The sequence below is a fragment of the Arachis ipaensis genome, chromosome B1 (genome assembly GCF_059453495.1).
Source record: "Arachis ipaensis isolate K30076 ecotype BB chromosome B1, ASM5945349v1, whole genome shotgun sequence".
NCBI classification, from domain to species: domain Eukaryota; kingdom Viridiplantae; phylum Streptophyta; class Magnoliopsida; order Fabales; family Fabaceae; genus Arachis; species Arachis ipaensis.
In genome coordinates this window covers 59,207,532-59,222,542 of record NC_142436.1, presented here as the reverse complement: position 1 = coordinate 59,222,542, position 15,011 = coordinate 59,207,532, and the positions used below count along the sequence as shown (strand labels likewise).

Sequence of the window (15,011 nt, the reverse complement as noted above, 5' to 3'; positions counted from 1 at the left end):
CTCATTACCTGCACTAGGGCTAGACATGCATCATTCTTGTCTGCACATCATTCTCTGTTGCATTCCTTTCTGAGTGTGGTCTATTTCTTTATGTTTGTCTGCTTGATGCTATTTCTGTGTTTTATTTTCTTGTATTCTTTTGCTTGTGTTCTGCTTTCTGTTGTCTCTACTTTCTCTTTCTATCTTTATTTTCTATTTACTGCTTCGCTATATTATGTTATTTGTCTGCTAATCGACCCCAAATTAATGAACTTAACTAATAACCCCGACCCTACTAAGAACTCCCCAGTTCTTACCCCTTCTCTCTCTCTTCCCCCTTCAGATGGAAGTTTGGGTACACTTCCGTAGTTCACTGACGACCGTTCGCAAAAAAGATTCCGCTCTAGGTAGTCTGCTGAGTCTAGAGTGAACTCTGTTTCTGTTTATATGTAAATACTGTGAGACCAGCCAACATCTGCACCCTGCTTATCTACAAACTTTAACCTAAGTCCTCCGTACGATGTTGCTGTTATGTGGCCACTCGATGAAGTACTTGAGAGACGCTCTTTGATGACATATGATCGTGCAGAGGATTAGTAGACGACCTTCCACCTTTTGATGACGATCCACCTGACTTGAGTTTTGAAGACCTAGAACGTACTTTCCCTCGCTTTAGTAGTTTAGAGGGACTAGGTGAGTATAGAGTCTAGGCTAGCCTGGGTGCCAGCTTAGGGACTTCTTGAACAGGTCAGGGCCTGGGATGTTGTATGTATATATATGTATATAGATATTATTTATCTATATCTAGGGGTGTCCTAACTAAAGATCTTTACTCTAATAAAGGCTGGATAACCGAATGATATCAACTGCATGTGATATATTTATGTATGGTTGTTTATAACTGTTTTATCTACTATCAGTTGTGAATTGCTTATGAATGATTTCGTCTATTAATCCAAATGTTTTAAAAAAAAAAGTACCTCGTAAAATAACTACGCTTTTAACAACGAATCAGGCTCATATAATACATAATAGATAATAGATAGGTAGACAAGTTGGTAGCGCTCAGTTTCTAGTATGATCATGACGTACCAGAAATTGGGTCGTTACACCTACCAAACAAAGCATCACCAAATTCACAATATCTCTCTATCATTCAAAAACCAACTAATTCTAGCTTAAACCTTATAATTTTGTGGCAAATTATTGATGGTTGATTGAATTGACATAACCATGCAAATCCACTCTAAATCACTTACTTATAATGGAAGAAAGTGCATAAAACCTAATGAAACAAGTGAAAAATGCTTGAAAAGCTAGCATAAGATGACTTGTCATCAGGACCTTCCTCCTTGGTGGGTGATGATTGTCCAACACCAAACTTAAGTTTGATATCTGGGGAAACTGTATGAGTTTTCACCAGGGGAGGAGGCTCCATAATTTTACTCTGCATGGAAGTACCTCCTTTGTCAGGGGGTAGTGGAGGTTGAAGGACCTTGATTACCATGTAGTCCTTCCGTTAGTTGTCCAAACTCAAACAATCCTCGGCAACAGCGCCAAAAACTTGGTGCACGAATCCCCACACTTTGTACAACTGTACCAGCAAGTGCACTAGGTCGTCTAAGTAATACCTGAGCAAGTCAGGGTCGATCCCATGAGGTTTGTGGTTTGAAGAAAGCTATGGTTATCTTGTAGATCTTAGTCAGGTGAGTAGGAGATGTTGGTATGTTGTTTAATTGCATAAAAGGAATAATGAGATCTAAACTAGGTTGACCTGTTTACAATGATAAAAAGATGGTGAAGGCTTGGAGATGCTTTATCCTTCTGGATTAACTCTAGTATTACTGTCTTCTTCAATTGTGAATGATTTCTTCTATGGCAGGCCGTATGTGATTGTCACCCGTTGAGAGGTCACCAATGCTTCTCCAGATCTAAACCCCAGGGTTAGTGTGGATCCATTCTGATTGAGGGTGAAGCTCCTGCAGTCCATTCTCCTTAATGATCCTACTCAAAATGCCACAAACAAGGTCGAATCTTCCAGATCAGAGAATATTGTGCCTTTGGATTCTAGCCTCTACCACAGAGACCTTAATCTCCCCATACTTCGGCTAAACTGGTGTCTCGAGAAGTCCCCAATGAAGTCGTGGATAAGCCGTCTAAGAGATGTATAATCAAGCTGGTGGTACGATGCTTTCCAGTTACGTATTCACATAAACCCTAGAATAACATGGGTCGTTGTCAGGCACGCGATCTTAGTTTGAAGAACGAAGATGATTGTCACGGGTCATCCCATTCACCAAGTTGAAGAACGAAGATACATTTCAGAATTGAATCAAACACGGATTGAAAAGAAACAGTAATACTTTTATTAATCTATAAAACTCAACAAAGCTCCTGCCCTCAACCTAGGAGGTTTAGAAACTCATACTGATAGAAAATACAATGTGAAAAATGAAATATGGCTGATCTTGCCTTGAAGATCGTGTAAAAGTTATTTAAAAACTAAGCTAATGACTAAGGATTACATAAGAAAGGGTAAAAAAGTCTTTTAGTGCTAAAATCTATTTCTGGGGCCTACTTGGTAAGTGTTTGGACTGAGCTTTGATGAAATTCACGTGCTAGGAGGCCTCTAGGGTGTTGAACGCTGGCTAGGGGTCCTCTTTGGGCGTTTGGATGCTGGTCTCCTCCTTTGGGTGCTGGACGCCTGGACTAGGGCAGGAGGCTCGCGTTGGACGCCAGTTTTAGGCCTTTAATTCTGAAACAAAGTATAAACTATTATATAGTTTTGGAAAGCCCTGGAAGTCAGCTTTCCAAAGCCGTTAAGAACACTCCATTTGGACTTCTGTAGCTCTCGAAAAGCTCTTTCAAGTGCAAGGAGGTTAGATCCAGACAGCATCTGCAGTGCTTTCTCTGTCTCTGAATCAGACTTTTGCTCCAACTCCTCAATTTCAGCCAGAAAATACCTGAAAGTGCATAAAAACACACAAACTCAAAGTAGAATCCAAAAATGTGACTTTTACACTAAAACCTATGAAAACTTAATAAAACTCAAAAGAAACACGCTAAAAATTATATGAAAATGATGCCAAAAAGCGTATAAAATATTCGCTCATCAAAAAGGAAAGAGCAAAAGTCGGTAAACCTCAGTCGGTACGCCATTGGTTTTGACAATGCCACAAATTTGCAAGAAGTTGGAGAAAAACAAATTCAGATCTTCTTGCGGTCTCCCACTGAATTGAGAATTTTCTTGAACCAATGTAACAAGCTGAAGCTTCAACTCAAAATTGTTGGTATTGACAGTAGGTGTTACAATGCTTCTTCCACAACTCCCTAGATTGGGGGTAGTGAAAGATCCAAGAGTCCTCCTAGGTGGAGGAACATTGGCATTGCTGTTCTCTGCCATACCTTGCTCAGAATTTTCCTCAACTACTTCTTCAATGTCTTCTTCAACTCTTTGATTTCTAGGGTGTTTCCTTTGTCACCAAAGAGTTCTTTTAATCTTAGAATCGTATTGAAGCGTTTCTATATCCCTGTTATTCTGCATAGACAAAAACAACAAGAAAATCAAATTGGAACTCCCTTCACTATGTGAAGAGAATTCCCAGGGGGAAATAAAACGAAAACAGTAAATAAACAAAAAGTAAAAAAGGTCTAATCTAGGTAATCAATTGATTGGTAGTTTGTTAACCACAATTAATCCCCAGCAACGGTGCCAAAAACTAGATGCGGATTTCATAAACCACAAAACACTCGCAAGTGCACCGGATTGTATCAAGTAATAACTCATGTTGAGTGAGTGTCGATCCCACGAGGATTAACGGATTAACCAAGCAATGGTCAATTAACTACTCTAGTCAGACAATCAAGAAAAAGTATTTCAATAATAAATAGCATGAAAACAGAAAATTTAACAAAAGCATACAAAAATTGGTTGAGAAAGTAAGATGATAAAGATAGTTAACGTGTCAGAGATGTTCACTCCTTAGGAAAACAAACCTTGTGTTTATTTAGATGAGGTATGCAAAGATTAATCACGACGAATTATAAATAATCAAATTCCAATTCCTTGGTAATGTAATTTCTCTTTAACTTAATTAACAGCTAATTCCTTAGTCAATTACTTAAGAAAAAGAAGTGAAGCACAATTCTGTTTCAATTTCAAGTAAGATTCAAAAATAATCCTTAGGCGTGTGACACGCATAGGTGTGCCATTAAACGCCGCTCTTCTCTGGTCTTTGGAACTCTTCTTTCCTCGGCATGTGTCATGCCATCGTTGTGGTGTGTAAAACGCCCAAATGGGGTCTTTAAAATAGTCTTATGGAAACTTGGCCTAGCGTGTAATGCTGGGCTTTGGCGTGTGAAATGCCACTTAGCAAATAGGGTCCTAGGAGGTGAAATATGGCGTGTGACATGCCCAAAATATGGCGTTACACGCCCATGTACATTGCCAAAGAAAAAGCCTTCATTTAAGTGCCGAAGGCGTGTAAAGCACAAACGCCCGTTCTTCCTGGCGTGTGGAACATCCACTATTCACTAGGCCGTGCGTATGCATGAGGCATGCGAAAGCATGACCATGACAAAAGGCTTCAATTGCGCGTAAGCATGCAGCATACGTATGTATGAACCCTCATTTTTCTAGCTTTTGCGCGTACCCATGCAGCATGCGTACGCATGAATCCACATTTTTCAGGTGTTGCACGTACGCATGAGGCATGCGTACGCATGAGTCCCATATCGAAGGCGTTTCCATTCTACACGCCCATTCTCCTTGGCGTGTTTTCTTGCACTTCCAGTGGTTCCTCTTTTCATGGGCCACACTTTTGAAAGCGTGGCCTAAGGTTCCAAAGCATGTCCTCAGCTTTAAAGTGTTCCCAAAACTTCCTCTTTTCTTCTTTTAAGCTTGTTTTGTGCTTTTTGCTTCTTTTTTCATTATTTCCTGCAAAATTCATTAACTCAAAAAATTAAAGCAATATTCAATTCAAGCACCAAAACACTCCATAATTAATCATTATGTATTAATTTCTTATATAAAAAAGAGTAGAAAAACACAATATGATGTGCATGCGTCAGTTACCTCTCTACTTTTTCTGACGAGGACCCTGATGAGGACCCACATTGGAGATCTGATGGTCCACAGAGCCAGCTATTGATGTTGCCAGTAGTAGAGGTGTTGCAAGTGGTGTTCGAGACTAGTTCTAAGATGAATAAATCGGGTGTACACCTCAACGGTGTTTTGTCTATATGGTCATTGTTTTCTTAGACTCTGTTTTCCCTCACTCTAGTAGAGTCGTTTTGAGGGCTAAGACTTGATTTTCTTTAGCTAGTCTGAATGTCAGCCTAAGAGTTTGCTACATGGACCAGATGTCTGAAAAATCGTAAGTCTGTACATATATATATATATATATATATATATATATATATATATATATATGATATTTGATTTGCTGTTATGATTACTTGTTGGTTATTTGGTTCAATTAAGTGATAAATGCTTTTATTTATTTTCTGTATGGTATTTCTCAGCTTTTTTCTAAGATTGAAACCGCAAAACATATAAAATTTGGTAAATATTTGTGAGTCCGATAACGCGACAGGCTCATATGTATATAAATAGTACAGAGTCTAGAATCTTATAGGTTAACTAAGAAGTAGAACCTAATAATAGGTAGTGATCCCGACCTACCAGAAATTAGGTCATTTCACATACTATTTTCAATGACCTATAGCTCAATGTCATATGTCTCCCTTTCTCGCCTAGAAATTTCAGGTTCAACTCTAACCTTATGTAACTTGACCCAAAAGAAAAAAAAAAAAAGGAAGAAAACAACATACTATTCAAATATTTGTTAAGATACATGAGTTTGTGAGTGTGTATGACTAAAAGTAATATTTATTAGGGTACCAAGACAAAAAAATTTATTTATTACAATAAAGTATTATTTTAATTTTTAATATTTTGATTAAAATTTTAATTTTGTTCATAATATTTATAATATGTTATTTTTTGTTTTATATATTTTATGTTATTTTTATCTTTTGGTTAAAATTAAAATATTATTTTAAAAATATAATTTTTTTCTATTACTTTTTTATTTCTCTTTTTGCCACGCTTTAAAAGCGTGGCAATAGAGCTGTTTTTTTGTAGTGCCAATATATAATCGAAATGTTTGGGAGTCAAATTAAAGTTTGGGAATGAAAGACATTAATAACTTAGTATTTTTTATAATTTTTTTAATGTTTTTATGAAAGTATGTATTTTTTGTGTGTAAACTCATGTGCGTTGTAATTCAGGGGCGAAGCCACATAGTGAGAAGGGGGAGGGGGGCAATGGCTCCTAATTTTAAATTTTTACATGTAAATTATATGTAAATTTCAGTTTATTCTCCTTTAAAATTTTATTTTAGTCTTATTTTATTGTGTAAATATTTTTGATCCCCCTCTAATATTTTATCTAACTCCGCTCCTAGTTGTAAATGTAGGTTTAAACTATTGCTTGTAAAGTGCTTATTCAAAATAATAATATTTATTAGTCATATAACATTGCTATTTAAAAAGTACATTAAAAAATAGATAAAATGCTGATCTCTAAAATTTTATTTTTATTTTTCAAAATTATTCTTGGTCATAAATAAAAAAATTGGCCAAAAAAAATCTACTTAGCATAAATTTATTAATTTTTAAAAAATAAAGTTGTCTATCTTTTTAATTATGTTTGCAAAAAAATAATATTTAAATTTAATTTTTAAGTATTTTTTAAAAATATATATCTAACATAACTATTTTTAATATATTTTAAAACATTTTAAGGATATTTGTATCCTTACCTAAAATAAAAATATTTTTATCAGCGTCTTAAAAAATCAAAGGTAATTTTGTTAGTTTACCTTTACGGCTATGATAGAGTCCATGCAAAACGTCACCTTAAAAGGACACAAACAAAAAAAGACATCAGACTCCACCAACTCGTAGGAAATTTCACTCGTAAGAAAGTACAAGTACTACCGGCTCTGCCTTGCCGCTACCTCTTCCAACATGTCCTCAGAATTATTTATTAATTTATCAAAAGAAATTTGATAATATTTAAGAAGAAAGTATGAGCGAAAATCACATATCAATTTCTAGATATTGAATTAAATAAAAAGTATCATATCATTTTAACAAAAGTACACTTAAAATTTAAAAAAATCAACCCAAGTTGTGAAGCGAGCTTGTGTAAGCAAAAAGATTAAAGATCTAAATGATTTGTCATTGCATGGTTTTACTCTTAACAAAAATGTTTGGGAACGATAAAAATCAATTTAAATTAGTCTAAAGTTATTTTATTTTATATTTATTAATTATTTTTAAAATAAATATATAATATTAAATATAATAAATATATAATTTTAAAAACTATATATATAAAATTATAAATATTAAATTAAATAAAATAATTTTAAATTATTCTCTCTCTACCGTTACTCTTTATTACTTAAATATCATTTTTAATTCTAAAACTCCTTAGCCAAAAACGATATCTACACATAAATTGATTCAACACTTTCCGAGAAGCTTCCTATAATAATCCAAACAAAACCTTACATTTTATATCTCCATTCTGCTTGCATTGTTAGTATTTACTTGGAAGTTAGGAATAGGACTAGCTCCCTCAATACTTTTGCTTCTCAAGTGCCTCAAGTGCAATACATGCAAACATAGCGCAGCTTTGAAAAAGAAAACGCAAAAATACTTATCCTAATAAGCATGACTCCTATACAACAGGGTCATCGGAGAAAATTAATCTCCGATAACGGCCCGTTGGGTTTTGGCCGCCGTATTAAACTCCAAAATGTGCTGCCAGAGAAAAATTCCGGCCTCATTCGCACACTAGTTCCTACATCTCTTACGCCCCCGAGGGTTCCTCCATTTTTCGCCATGCAAAACGGAGGAAACAGTCCTCGACGGCCGGCAAAATTGTTGGTGAACGTGACATTAGAGAATAGCCCGGGTGCCATGCAAGTGGTGATACCGGCAGAGGACACCGTCGGCGACTTGGTGAAGGCAGCATTGGCGTTTTATGAGAAGGAGAAGAGGAGACCATTCTTGAAGGACACTGATCCTAACCGCTATGACCTTCACTACTCCTCTTTTGCCCTTGAAAGTAATTATTAGTATTATCTTATCTTTTATTTTTCATTTTCTTGCTCTATCTATATTTTCACTGAATAAATTAGACTATAATATGACACCTGAATGGTAACTTAAAATCTTTAACAAGTTATGCAGCATTATTGTTATTAAATTACTCATCATATGACTATTGTCTTTCCTTAAACTCAAAATGACTCCATAATATATACCAAGAGAAAATAAATAAAATAATAATCAGAGAGACTGTTCATATGAAAACATTTTAAGGGAGTTTTAAATTATGTTATAAAATAGAATCTTCTAAAAATAATGTTCATATATGTTTAGTTACTCATTTATGAATTAATGTCTTCATAATTTGACTAATGAATATGATGATAAAAATTTGTCTTGTCTATTAAGGTTCTTAATTATCTAGAATAAAAAGTACGGATCAGACAACAATTATTTGAAATCAGTTTCATTATAATTGCATATCTGAGCTTACCATTATTATTAATGTTGCATGTAATAACTAACAACTAACTTTTCTTTCAATTTTGATGCCCAATTTACTGATGACCTGATATATATATATATATGCAGAACTCTGTATATTAATTAATTAATTAATTAATTTCATGATAATGTAATAAGGATATGTGTATGATTTTGGCTGTGCATGTAGGTTTGGAGCGAGATGAGAAGGTGATGAACTTGGGTTCAAGGAATTTCTTTTTGTGCCCAAAGGCTCTTCCTCCTCTTCCTAAGAAAACTTGTTGCTCTGAGAAAAAGAACATAGCAATTGATCATGTGTGTCCATGGATGATGTTTGTCCATCTCTTGCTATAGATATGAACAACTATATGCACCACCTATATTTGTATGCTTGGCTATTTATTGACCAGATATTCAAATATTTACAAGTGGCATAAACATTTAAGTTTATATTTTTTGTTACTTCGAAACTAATTAGTGCGGTAATAATTAAGAATTTTACTAGCTAGAAAATAGTTTTTGTAAACAATGTGAAAAAATAAACTCTAAAATTAGCCTAAAAAAAAATAAAAATACACTACATTTTTAAATTATTCACCTAAATTTTAATATTTGAAAAATCATTCGTACACCTAATAAATTGAACATATGATATATCTATTATTTATATTATTTAGTATTTTTATTATCCACTTATACTTTTCCAATAATTAAAAACGAGAGTGGTAAATCGTTAAAAATGAAATAGAAAACGGCCAAATGTTATCGTTTTTGAAGGAGGGTGCTTGTCTTCAACATTCTTCATGAATCGCTGTAGGAGGAGAGTTGAATCTTCCGTGCTTCTGTTGCACATTAGGACTTGCGATTTGAGGCCGACATGTTTTGAGCCCAAACTTCGAGGAAGGCTTGTGAAATCAACATTCCTTCTATGTGTAACCAATACTATGATTGTGTTGATACCAAAAGTGAAGCAGTCAGAAATCTTGAATCACCTAAGACTCATGTTGTAACTTCATCAATAAAATTATTTCAAAAATTTTGGTAATAAAGTTAAGGAAAGTACTAGACAAAGTAGTGTTTCCACTCAAAGTGTGTTCGTTAATAAATGGCTAATTCAGGATAATATTTATAGTTTAAGAAGCTTCTTATGGATTAAGGTGAAAAAATAGAACAGGAGAAAAAAAATTGGTAATTAAATTAAACATAAGCAAGACGTATGATTGGATGGAGTAGAATTTTATAAAAAAGGTCCTAGAGGCCTTTAGATTTCAAAAAGAATGGAACGAGCTAATTATGAAATGTGTCACAACCTCACATGAGCATCCTATAAATTTAAAGTGAATGTGGTATTATCAAATAGAATAGTGCCCTAAAAAGGATTGACACAAGAAGGTCTTTTGTCACCATATTTGTTTATAATTACAGCTAAATTCTTTTCTATTTTGATATAAGAAGCGTAGAAAAAAAGAGCAATCACAGATTTAGAATGAGCGCTACTGTACCAATTATTTTTTTCTATTTGTAGATGATTGCATAATTCTCCCGAAATCTACTGAGGAAGAAGTCTACCAAATTGTCTATATCCTTAATGAATATATGGATGTGCTAGGTCAACGAATCAACTTGAATAAATCAGGCCTAACTTTTAGAAATCAGGTTTATTCCATCAAAAAAAGGAGTGATATAGAAAAAATTCTAGACATAGAGACTTGGGATAACCTTGGGAAGTACTTAAGACTACCTGGTCATTATGGGAGATTCAAAAATAAAGTTTTGGCATGGATCAAAGAAAAAGTAACAAACAAATTAGATGGATGGAAAGAAAACTTTTGAACCAAGCCGGAAAAGAAATTTTGATCAAGGTCGTTGTCCAGGTGATTCCTACCTATGCCATGAATGTAATTTTTGATCTATTGTCAAAGATTGAGTGCGAGGGTAGCAAAATTTTTGTGGGTTTCATCTAGGCAAGAGCGTGAAATTCATTGAAAATAAATAGGATTCAATAACCGTGAGCAAGAATAATGGAGGATTGGGTTTTAAGGATTTATACTCAAAATGTGGCTCATCTAGCAAAGTAAGCATAGAGAATTCTAGAGAATCCAAATTTTGTTAGAGCCAGGACACTTAAAGTTATATACCTTTTCAAATTGTTCATTCTAGGAAGCCAAAGATCACAAAAAAGCTTCATGCTTTCGGAGAAGTTTAATACATGGGAGGAATTTTTTAGGAGAAATTGCAAACGGTTAATAGGCAATGGAAGAAAAATGATAGTGTGGGATGATAAATGAGTTTTCAGGCTCAATACACTACAGCAGAGGCGGAGCATAGCGGCGTTTTTTAAAATGATTAGCGGCGGTTTTAAACCGCCGCAAAATCAAAGACCGGCGGCTCTCCCAACTGCCACGGTTATGGGCGCGGGGGTTATATTCGGCGTCGGTTTTTAATAACCGCTGGCATAACCGCCGCCAAATAAGTATTTCGCGGCGTTCGTTCAAAAAACCGCCGCTAAACGAGGGTGACACAATTACTGGCATGTTCACCGGCGGTTCCAAAACCGCCACAATTCAGTTTGATCTTTGCTTGATGCCGCTTGTTTTGCGGCGTTTTTAGAGCCGCCACAAAACGGTCCAGTTTTTCCGAAACATTCTCTGGCGGTTTGTAACCGCCGCAATCTATGCAAATTTTCCAATTACTTTGTTCGATTTTCCGGCTGTTCTAAACCGCTGCAAAATTAAGAATAATTAAAAAACAGGAAAATAGAATTTTTATTAAAAAAATCGTGTAATTTTTAATATCAGATCTATTTTGTTTTCTTTTTGTGGCTTTTTAGATTTTTGTAATATCTTAAGTGTTAATATATTTTAGAATTTAGAATGTAAAATTGTACAAAAAACAAATAAATTATCTGCAAGCCAAAATAATATTTTCATAAAAATATGAAGAGTACAAATCTCTTGCAAAGAGTTGCATAGTCTAATTTAAAGAAAAAAAATACTTGATTCGATCCAAACACTATCTAATCCTACTATTATTGTTCACTCTTTCATTCGACGGAACTCATCCCTACAGCGATGTCTCCCGGCAGCTCCTCACCCTGCCTTTGAAAAAGATAAATCAGAGCTCTCTCCATCGCCTGCATCTTTTTCTTATCTGCTGCTGCCTCGTCTTCCATCGCCTTCCTCTTCAACTTCTCGCTTTCCAATTCTGCCTCCAGTGCACACAACTTCCTCTGGGTCTCCTCTTCTTCGACTCTGTTGCCTGGCGCACGTGAATTCGAACCGAAGAGTTGGGTAGGAGTCGGACCGAAACCCACACCACGTACTCTACCCGGTTTCTCTTTACCAAAAACCTGAGCAATGGAGTCATTTTGAGACAACACTCTAGAAGATTCATCCTGTTGCTCAATCTCCTCAATTCTTTCCTACAGACACAAATTAGCAAATACAATCATAGCATTTATCGGTCTATGTCAATAAAAACTCAGTCAAATATGAGAGAAAGATATATGGTTCGAAAGTAATTTATGTAAAACAACCAAAATAACGCACGTCACATAGGATGTTGCTAACACTATAAAAAGAAATAAGGAATAATTTAAATTGATTTATTTCAATTTAAACCTAGCTGTCTCTAAATTACATAGAAGTTTAAACTCTCTAGAAATAACTGAGGTAAAATAGCAAACTTAATAAAAGAAACCAGTGTTGGAAAAAAAATTTTCCGTGGGTCCATTTTGAATTAGGATTGATAGAAACTCATCTTTCAATACCTTCTTGCTGTTTCTAACCCAAGTCCAAACCATTCAGCAAAGAAAAACAGAACAAAATATAATAGAGAACTAAACTATTAACGTATTTGAAAACATAATTTTACCGAAAATTTATGAGAAGTAGTACTTACACCAATTGCCCTTGCTTCCTCATTCATATAGGAGCCATCATTTTTCTTGTGCACTTTTATCCATAGCTCTCCTCTACCAATTCTTCTTCCTTGTTCTTCAGACTGTAACAACAACATTTACGCCATTACCGTATTCCACGCAATCAAGAAAACTGAAGTCATATAGATAGTCCAAACAGTGAATAACAAGTGGAGTACCTCTTCTTCCATCCGCCGTGCGAAGCTTTTTGAACCGCCAGTGTGGGTATATACTTGTTTTGATCGATTAGTCGCGTTCTTCTTGCATTTCTCCTATCGGTCCATAAAAGCCAAATTAAAGTCACAATTAGATACTGATTTAACAGCACTTAATGCTACATAAAATACAGCACATTCTACCAATGGTATACTGGATTACCTTCGTCTCAGGTTTGGCGCGATATTCTAGGAACTCTCTCCAGTGCTCTCGATCAATTCCTGGCGGACGGTGCTCGATATTCTGCTCAAATGTGAATGTTGGCTCGTAGAAGGCATTATACAACCTCAGCCTAGTTTCCTTCCAAGACCTTCCCATACTTTGCAAAATATATTTCTTGATACTACCTTCACTATCTTCGTCAAAATGAAAAATTTGCTGCACATATAAATGAACAATAAGCAGATTTGTTAATAAAATAAATTTGTTACAAAGGGGTTTTAAATCGTTACAAAGGGGATTTAAATTGAAGCAGATTTGAAATTTTTACTGCACATATATTTCATAATACAATTTGTCAATAATTGAACAATAAGCAAATTTGTTACAAAGGGGATTTAAATCTTTACCTTCACACATTCGTTATACACCTTGTTTTTAGTGGTAACCTTGTGCCAACTTTCCTTACCAATAGGAAATTTTGCGTAGTCAGATCCAAGCAGACCAAGCACCCCACTTAGCAGTCCAGCCTCGTCTCCAATTGGCTGCATTTCGTTGTTGAATCTCAGCACGATCCTTCTCCCATTAGGCCGTTCCATAGCCTCCCTCACGCTTAATCTTGCCGGCTTGACTGTGCCGTCAGAATCTATAAGCAAAATATAAATCCTTATGTGTGCATCCGTTGTTGAAAGTATGCACGAAAAAAATTATTTAACATAGCTCAAATCGATCATAGAAAAATTATAAAATACGTTACCGATTATCTTAACTGTCCAAAATTCTGTAGTCTTGCGCCTTTTACGACTCTGAGCTCCAGAAGCACTAGAGTGGTCGTCATCTTCATGATCACGAGATTCTACCTCTGGAGCATTAGCCTCCAAAAGGGTCTCCTGGCCTAGCTCCGAGTTGTGAACGCTATTTGCGCTCATTTGTGTAGCAGGCCTAGGTTCACTGCGCGGCGGACGAAATGGGCGGGAAGTTGGAGGGATGCCGTCACCACCAGTGGGGAGGACTTGAGAGTCAGCCTGGTGGGAACCTGAGCCCGAAGGTGGAGCGGTTAGAGGTTGCTGACATCCTGGTCCTGATTTTGGCTTTTTCGTGTACCAACCTTTCCTAGCCATCTAAATGCCATAACACCAGTGGACAGGATAAAATCAAGTCAAATTAATATCCAATTAAAATAATTTTTGTGTAACCATGATCGAGTTCGAACAGCATTCATCAACAATTATAACAGAAAAAATCACTGGAGCAGAAGGTATATACATGTTTCATAATCTGGGTTTATAGTAGTCAATAGTAATGATTTGCTACAAGAATTTAAAAGATGCATTTGAACAATATTGCCCGGCACGTCAAAATAATTAGCAATGTGAAAAACTAAATTTTTGACACAGTTATCTAAATGCATTTACAAGCACAATACAAATGCACCAAAATTGGACTATTAAAAATACTACAAGGTCCTGACTAAGAAACCCACCAGCATAGATCTCTATATAAGCATAATTTGTCTGACCTATATATAAGTTACAAATATTTGCTTATCTGAAATAGCTAAATCTTGAAAAGTTAAATAACAAAATCTAATAGAAAAAATGTCCCTGTATGACCTAATTAATCATTAAAACTCTAGTATATATATATGGACCAAATTTTCTTATCTTGTTGTCGTGTAGCATTATATCATACCACTAAAACAATAGTACTCACTCTTTTGGAACTGCCAAAATCCATTCTTCTTCACTAAGCAACCTTATTTACAAATGTGCCATTTTATTAAAAAAAGAAAAATAAAAAAAACAAGCATACTTTGATTATATAAAAAATAAAATAATGTTTCACCCATGACTCTATTCTTGATTTGTTCATTACCAAAGTCCAAACACAAATAACTTTTAATAATATGTACCAATGGTAACGTGTAAACAGGGGAGAAGTTACAACACATAACACGCTTATTTGCTAACCAAGTAACTATTCCAATTTTATTGTGTATGTAATAATTGGTTAATAACAAATTTTCAACCTATAACTGGGAGTTCTTAATTCCCAAAATCTCTACCCTTCATCCTTTTTTCCTAATTACATCAAACTCCCAAGCATATTCTGAGTTGATAAAAATGGCATA

At 35.0% G+C, this 15,011-nt stretch overlaps 2 protein-coding genes across 2 annotated transcripts; one reads left to right on the top strand and one right to left on the bottom strand.

The window, feature by feature from the left end:
• Window positions 1–7,601: 7,601 nt before the first annotated feature.
• Window positions 7,602–9,024, top strand: LOC107618097 (uncharacterized). The gene is made up of 2 exons (XM_016320034.3): window positions 7,602–8,119; window positions 8,777–9,024. Exons 1-2 carry the CDS (start codon window positions 7,723–7,725, stop codon window positions 8,938–8,940), a joined length of 561 nt encoding a protein of 186 aa, XP_016175520.1. The 5' UTR covers window positions 7,602–7,722; the 3' UTR covers window positions 8,941–9,024.
• Window positions 9,025–11,629: 2,605 nt separating this feature from the next.
• LOC107648514 (uncharacterized) lies at window positions 11,630–14,001 on the bottom strand. The gene is made up of 6 exons (XM_088503285.1): window positions 13,638–14,001; window positions 13,291–13,526; window positions 12,884–13,099; window positions 12,685–12,777; window positions 12,487–12,588; window positions 11,630–12,007 (listed from the first exon to the last, which is right to left on the bottom strand). Exons 1-6 carry the CDS (start codon window positions 13,999–14,001, stop codon window positions 11,630–11,632), a joined length of 1,389 nt encoding a protein of 462 aa, XP_088359411.1.
• Between the last annotated feature and the right edge of the window lie 1,010 nt (window positions 14,002–15,011).